We start from the raw sequence: 7,462 nt of genomic DNA, 5'->3' as shown, positions 1-7,462 counted from the left end.
TTTGTTGTTGGGTAAATGTGTGCAATTTGTATCACTTATGTGTCATTCTGGCGCTGTGATGCGCGCTTGAAAAGAGGATCATATGGTGGTGGTGGGGGCTGCTACTGTATGGGTTCATCCAAATCAGCCCCAACCAGTCCTGGCCACTAACCATAACTCACACTGCCACTGTCCAATGGGAAACAATTGTGAAATGGCAAATGCATTTGAATATCTATTTCGTTAAAATTTTATTTTTTTGCTATTATTTTATTATGCACAAGCCCAATTTTTTTTTTATTTTCGTCCTGCAATCTCCGTATAAGGCAGAAATATGGCGTGATGGTTTACATAAATCTGCCTTGTGGCTTCTGCCGGGCGGCTTAAACGGTGTATTATTCCAAACATATGCATTTTAATCAGCTCGGTCACACTTACAAGAACTCCAGTTAATAAGGCGATCAATCAGACGGGCGCGGGTAGGGTGGAGGGTATTTCAGAGGGGGCTCGCGGGGGCTGCCTGATTAGGGCGAACCTTTTACCTCGTGACACACCGGAATGCACGCCGGATGGGAGCATGATTTAACGAATAATTAGCCAACACATTATTTTCTCTTCAGATAGAAAAATAGATATAGGCTAATATATTTTAGAAACGTGTGTTTATAGGAGGGTGAAATGTATCACGATAATAAGACCGTATTGTTTTCTAAAATGGTAGGCTAAGTTAAAACAACAGTAAGCTAATGCTGTCTCGTTTATTCGTTAGATAACGATTGAAAATGTGTTAACTAGAGCACGACCATGACTTAGTTTATCTAATTTTACCCTCAATACATAGTTAGGCCTATATAGATCTACTATATTCAAGACCATTGAAAATTGGAATTTCACATTTCATGTTGGAATGCTTTTATCCACCCTCGACTTAAATGTCACACATTTGCACTACTCATTTGCTGAAATAACTTCTAATCTACCCTCTCGACGATGTAAACACATATTAAAAGCCCCTGAGCTCGTGGTGCTACAGCCTCTTCCTAGTGTCCCATTATATACAGAAATATCTCGTTTACCGAGAGCCTGCGACTCAATTACGCGTCAAACGCAACAAATTAAGCTCGCGCTGATTGGTGGGGCCAGTTAGATCATCGATCTTTTAGCATTCCAATATCTTCTCGAGACAACAGATTCTGCCGTTGTCTATTAACCGGTGGGAGAGAAAATAATGACTGGCGTTAACGGATCCGGGGGACCACTTAGCTGTCATATCCTCTCGCGCGCCCATCACAAGACGACGCCCAGCAATTCTGTGTTTTGACACCGACCACTTCGGTCAAATTACTGCTCTCGTTAGGAGCAATATGCAATGACAATGCCCTGTACCTTAGGTCTATTTTATGTTATATTTTTCTGTGGCATTTGTCTATAATAGTCCTTTAAGTCAATAGATTGCTAGGAAGTTACATAGGCCTACTTATATTATTTTAGGCCTAACAATGTGCAATTACTTGGTTCTATATCAATAGAATATGAATAACCTTTTGGAATATAATTGTTTTGATTTTATTTAGATTACGATTCTACATGTAGGCCTTCCCTTGATGCCCAGGCTGCAATGAAAACTTAGTATGCCTATTCCGTGAGCCTTAGAATAAAACATTCGATTGATTTTGTTGTTTGAAATGCTGTTTATTGCAAATTTGAAGTCCAGAACAATCCAACAATATATTCAGCAAAAATTACCACAGAGTGAATTCGCTCTCTTGAGCCTTTTTGCAGCAATTTCCCTAAAACATGACAGGGTTATTTCGATGAAATACTATGCCAGTAACAGTGCAAAGCGATACATGGAAACAAAGAAATAATAGCAATTTCCTCAAACTATTTTAGAATGAGTATAATAAATATAAGGCTTATAGTATCAGAATCAGTCGTTATAAATGCATTTATCCAAGCATTCGGTCTTATGAACATTGGCTGAGGGTAAAATAGAATGGGGGGTGGGCAGGGGGAGAGAGGTGGTGGCTAGTGTTCAGTCGAGGGTATATGGGTGAGATGGGCAGCTCGAGCGAACTCGGCCTAATTTGCCTGGTGTGATTGTCCAATGGCTTGTCTCTCTCTCTTCCCCCGTCAAGCCAAAGCGAGCTAATCCGTTCCCCTGGCGCCTTGTTACGGTTTGGCAGAAACGATCCCTCCCGGTCTCCGCGCGCGGCCGGTATTATCATTAATTCAACACTCAAAATTCATCTGCCACGTACATATACATCACTTACTAATTTTACCAGCATCTGCACATTTCCGACCCAGACCTTCAAAAAAGGGACACTCGGGCAGGGAGAGGGAGCCATAATGAGACGGTGCAGTCTGTTAACAAATTCCCTTGTTAAAAAAAGAAGATGGAAAACATCATTCTAGTGTAACTAGCCTACCCATATATGTAGGTCAATTTGGACATGTGAAGAGACTACAAATAATGATAAACCGTTAACACCATCCATCACAGAGATAAACGTTTGTCTGTAATTCCCAGTCCGCCTGGGCTCTCTCTTTCTTCGCACCAAATTAATCTTAGATAAATCAAATGTGTTTTTTGTCCGATCTCGGAATATTTCATGGTCTGCATGGGGTTTTGTAACTGAAATTATGTTTTCCAGTGGATAGCATGATGTGTGAGATCATCGCGTTGGTGCTTGAAAACATATAGCTTAAAAACTGGGTAGGCTATTTATTTGCACTCCGAGCTCGCTCATCTCTCCTTTTTGTAATGTAGCAGGTGTATGTAACAGCACGCGCTGCAGTACCTGTCGCTTATGCTGCTGCGGGTATGGAGTCTGCTCCACACGAGCGTTATATTCATGCTGTTTGAGTCTTGTTCATGTGTTTTCTTTAAGTTTGATAAAAGCTCATCATGGTAAAAGCGTATGGCCCTCTTCTGCGCTTCATTGACTCAGTCCAATGAACACATGTAGATGTGTTCTCTTCGTTTTATCTGGTCAATGGCACCTCCTCTCTCTGGTCCAAAGTCACCGGCGAGGACTTGCTCAGCACCGACGGTGTAAACGTCAGAAACGTGTCAGTCCTGCTCGTTGGGGAGCACGGGAAGTCTGACCCGGTGGGCCTCTGTGGAAAGCCGTTTGTTTGAGCGGAGTGACAGGCGAGGCAGGAACAGGGGCTCCCCCCGGGACCGAGGCTGTGGGCCGGGCTAGGGTACAGGGATGGGTGCCTGAACGCACACAGCAGCTCTGGCCTCTGGTAGGGATGAGACAACATCCGGAAACTGTCGAGGGACCTGAGTGGGTTGGAGAATGGGGTAGCGGAGGAGGCCGAGCCGGCTCCGACCCCAAGGTGGGAGTAATACGGTAATGGCAGGTGGGACGGGAAGGAGTAACCGAGATTCCCAGTGGCGGCTGCGTGGTTCATCATGTAGGCGTAGAAGGCGGGGTCGGCAGGGTGAGGCCACGTCATGGCCAGACGCTGCCGCTTGTCCTTCATTCGGCGGTTCTGGAACCACACCTATGGAACACAAACATACAGACAGGCGGGGTAAAATATGATCCTTCATACGTCTGTGATGAGACAAATAACAGATTTACAGCTGTTTTTGTACGTTTACCCACGGTTCCAAATGGCATTACAGTTAGAGAGCAGTGGGCAGACCTACACGGAGTGTACAAAACATTATGAACACCTGCTCTTTCCATGACATCGACTGACCAGGTGAATCGAGGTGATAAAGCTAAGATCTCTAATTGATGTCACTTGTTAAATCCGCTTCAGTCAGTGTAGATGAAGAGGAGGAGACATGATAAAGAAGGATTTTTAAGCCTTGAGACAATTGAGACATGGATTGTGTATGTGTGACTTTGAGGGCGAATGGGCAAGAGAAAATATGTAAGTGCCTTTGAACGGGGTATGGTAGCAGGTGACAGGCAGGTGCACGGGTTTGAGTGTGTCAAGAACTGCAACGCTGCAGGGTTTTTCACTCTCAACAGTTTTCTGTGTGTATCAAGAATGGCCGACCACCCAAAGGACATCCAGCCAACTTGACACAACTGTGCATTGGAGTCAACATGGGCCAGCATCCCACACCTTGTTAAGCATGCCCCGACGAATTGAGGCTGTTCTGAGGGCAAAAGGGGGTGCGGCTCAATATTAGAAACGTGTTCCTAATGTTTTGCAAGCTCAGTATATATATGGCAGAAAAGTATATATATATATATATATATATATATATATATACATAAAATGAATATATATATATATATATGTATATACTATAGGCCTATGCAAATTCCAGCTCATTAATGGATACTTAAGCTCGCCCCTTAAATGTTTTCTGTTTAATCATTAACACAATGAATTAACGTTTAATTTAGGTCAATATTGCCCGTGAAATTGCATTTACTGTATTGTTTTGAGAACCCACATAAATATAGGCTGAGTCGCCTAGGCCTCGATTTGTCTGATATGATTTCAAGTGAACTCATATTTTCTTTTTAGATTTGCAACTAAGATATGTCCTTTCTATGCCAAATATTTTATATTGGCAATAGGCTTATATGTTGTAGAGAAACATTATGATGTTGAAATGGGCTACTGTTTAAGCAGAAGAGCCTCATCTTACCTTGATTGTGGTCTCTGGTAAATTTAGTGAAGCCGCCAGTTCACATCTCCTCGGCCTGGACACGTAATTCTCCCGGTAGAATTCCTTCTCCAACCGACCGATTTGCTCCCGAGTGAATGCTGTCCGGTACCGTCGCATCGCGTCGGCCCCGTAGGACAGCGAGCCCTGTCCCGAACCCATCTTACCAAGATCCATGCCGCTGTCACTTGGGTGGCAGGGGGAATCACCGTTTCGACCTGGAATGGGTTTAAAACATGAATCAGATTATTAGTTATAGAATAGCCTAAAGGTACATTTGATGACAATAGTATCCTACAATTAAGTGTTGTACAGGTTTTCTTTTGTTATTTTTGTTTTTGTATAATTGTCACTGCAGACCTTTATTTTTCGTTTGGCTGAGGTTGACAAAAAATCGAAAGCAGAGCACCACAACTAGCTAAAATGCATCTCATCATAAATTAAGCCTATGTAGGCCTAGAGTAAACAAAATAATCCAGATAAATGAATACCATAGCTAACTGCAGAAGGGATAATTATATTAATCCATCATTGTGATAGTTATATGTTACGCAGAACCCGATGTGAAGATAATAGCATATATAAACATGTAGGATACTGTTTCCCATTCATTTGAAAGCGGGTCCCCAAAAGACATATGGAAAGCATTAGACAATTCATTTGGAGCCTCTTTTTCATAAAGACATGACCAGTCTGATGTCAGTTCTCCTGGGGTATGGTCCCTAGATAATTCCAATCAGTCTACCAACGAATTAATACGCTATTTTAGTGTTTTGGGGTCTGCCATTTTTATTTGTGGTTTGTTTACTCAAAATCTATACTAGCAGTATGCAGATTGGTTAATTTGCTACAGGGTGTCTGGCCCCGGGGTAACTCGTTTTAAAAGTGACACTGTGGTTAAAACCCTAGCTAAGAGGGTGCAACCCAATAACAAGCTGAGATCTCTCATGAGTGTGGATGTAACAATCTATAGAGAAATTAATTAATTCCAAATTAACGTTGTTATAAAAACAATAACAATTATGTTCAGTAAATTGTCACTCCCTATCCATAATTCAATCGTACGGAATATCTTGAGTATGTTACGCCATAATTTACTTTTTTTTTTTATTCTGGACTCTGCATGCACAGAGATAGGCTACTAGCAATCGATTATAGACCATGTTTACACAGTCATATCGATTGCATTCATTAATTTACATTTTCCCACCTTCAAAATCACATCCATGCAATGTGTTGAGAAAACGAAATGAATAGTGTCATTACCTTTCCCATTGGGGTAGTCCATGCTTTCTGGCGTGCAGCTCACATCAATTTCCTCATAGAAGTCTGACTCAGTGTCAGAGCTGCTGGTTTCTTTGTTGGTGTGATCTATCCGGTGTCTCTCGGTAGACGAGGACATGCCAACCGGCCTTACATCAGCGCACACGCGTCCCTGTGCGCCTTCCACCTCTTCGTCCGCTCTGTCTCGCGAGTAGGGTGCAGAACCCGGGCTCAGGCAGTTCCTGTGGACCGTCTTTCCTTGCGGTTCTTGCGCTGGGCTTCCAACTGCTTCCGAGAAATTAGAGCCCGTCTTGCCAACCACCGTGCCAAGTTGACCTCCCTCCGCGAGCATCACCATCTCCTTTCTGTTTTCCATTACCGACGAACGAACGAACGCGCGTGGAATGAACGGGCGCCAAATCACTATGGAGAGAGCCAAGCTGTCTGTGACACTGCAGGCTACGGATGGCGAGGGGATTCAGTCGTGAGAGTGGAGAAAAAAGAGTAGAGGAATTGATTGAAATGAGAGGAGAGAAGAGAGGGGGATGTACGTTCTGATCCTGCGAGGCGAGCGCTTCAGAGTGCGGCACAAGCCCTGGGAGGGATCACCATTGCATTCTCTTTCTCTCGAGCTGTCATTCTTAATAGGGCAGTCGTCATAATGGCACCCCTGATGACGCCACGCATCGATTGGATGTGGATAAACAGAGAACGAGCAATCACAACCGCGGGATGAGAGAGACTAGGGAAGACAGGCAGCTTTGGACAGTGTTGGCTACAAGCACATTATCACCGCATGAGCTAACGAGCAAATTATTTTGTGCAGGTATAAAGAGTATACATAGTCCACTGAACGTCAATGTTCTCTAAATCCTCAATTTCCACAAGGGAACAAAACCGTTCGAAACGAGGAATTCTGAAAAATTTTCAAGATTTCAATTATATATATTTTTTAACCGTTCTAAAGGTCATTCTTAAGAGGTACTCAATTATTAAAATGATGAACAATATTGATATGTCAATTATAATGAGAAATAATTATTCACTAATTTATAGGACACCAGGTTATGTGTAATGTGATGCCATGAAATAATCCATATTATTAACCCACTATTTACATGACAAGGGGCAAATTATTTACGTTGTTTGTTGTGACGTGGTCATCAAATAGCCCACACATATTTTTTGGGGGAAATATTATAGTGTGTATTTGAAGCTAAATGGTGAAACTAATTGGTTTACCATTGTGATATTTGTAATCCACAGCAGGAGCACAATATATCAGTATGGTGAGGTTTGTTGCAACGTGCAAAGGATCCCCTTAATTGTGTCATGTAGTACTGTATGTGTGAGTGAATCTGAAGTTGTCAGCTTTCAAAACGTATGGCTTGTCTGAAACAAAACCCTGTCTAATGTGAAGAACAACGCATAACAATATAAGGCCTGTTATTCAATTGAAAATCTGATTGCAGGAAGCTGCACTGGACAGAATGAAGACCATATTGATGTATTTGCCAAGTTATTCAGCTTAAAGGAAAGCGTTGCAAGCAATACAATCAAAACCGTCGTAGCCAC

General features: G+C 42.5%; 1 protein-coding gene across 1 annotated transcript; it reads right to left on the bottom strand.

The window, feature by feature from the left end:
- Nucleotides 1-1,650: 1,650 nt before the first annotated feature.
- On the bottom strand, nt 1,651-6,502 carry LOC110496950 (homeobox protein XHOX-3-like). Its single transcript, XM_021572951.3, has 3 exons — nt 5,891-6,502; nt 4,607-4,842; nt 1,651-3,495 (listed from the first exon to the last, which is right to left on the bottom strand). The coding sequence occupies exons 1-3, from the start codon at nt 6,261-6,263 to the stop codon at nt 2,968-2,970; spliced, it is 1,137 nt and encodes a 378-aa protein (XP_021428626.1). The 5' UTR covers nt 6,264-6,502; the 3' UTR covers nt 1,651-2,967.
- Nucleotides 6,503-7,462: the final 960 nt, after the last annotated feature.

This window comes from Oncorhynchus mykiss, chromosome 18, assembly GCF_057628025.1.
Source record: "Oncorhynchus mykiss isolate SJ-2025 chromosome 18, ASM5762802v1, whole genome shotgun sequence".
Taxonomy (NCBI): Eukaryota; Metazoa; Chordata; class Actinopteri; order Salmoniformes; family Salmonidae; genus Oncorhynchus; species Oncorhynchus mykiss.
The sequence above is the reverse complement of the archived record's forward strand: the minus strand, read 5'-3'. Positions and strand labels throughout refer to the sequence as shown.

What these genes read in the sequence shown, in the direction of transcription:
- LOC110496950 (XM_021572951.3), bottom strand. Translation starts at nt 6,263, where the DNA reads ATGGAAAACAGAAAGGAGATGGTGATGCTCGCGGAGGGAGGTCAACTT. An exon ending in GGACTACCCCAATGGGAAAG is followed by an intron (nt 4,843 to 5,890) that starts GTAATGACACTA and finishes AACCCATTCCAG; the next exon opens with GTCGAAACGGTGATTCCCCC. An exon ending in TACCAGAGACCACAATCAAG is followed by an intron (nt 3,496 to 4,606) that starts GTAAGATGAGGC and finishes TGTGTTCCATAG; the next exon opens with GTGTGGTTCCAGAACCGCCG.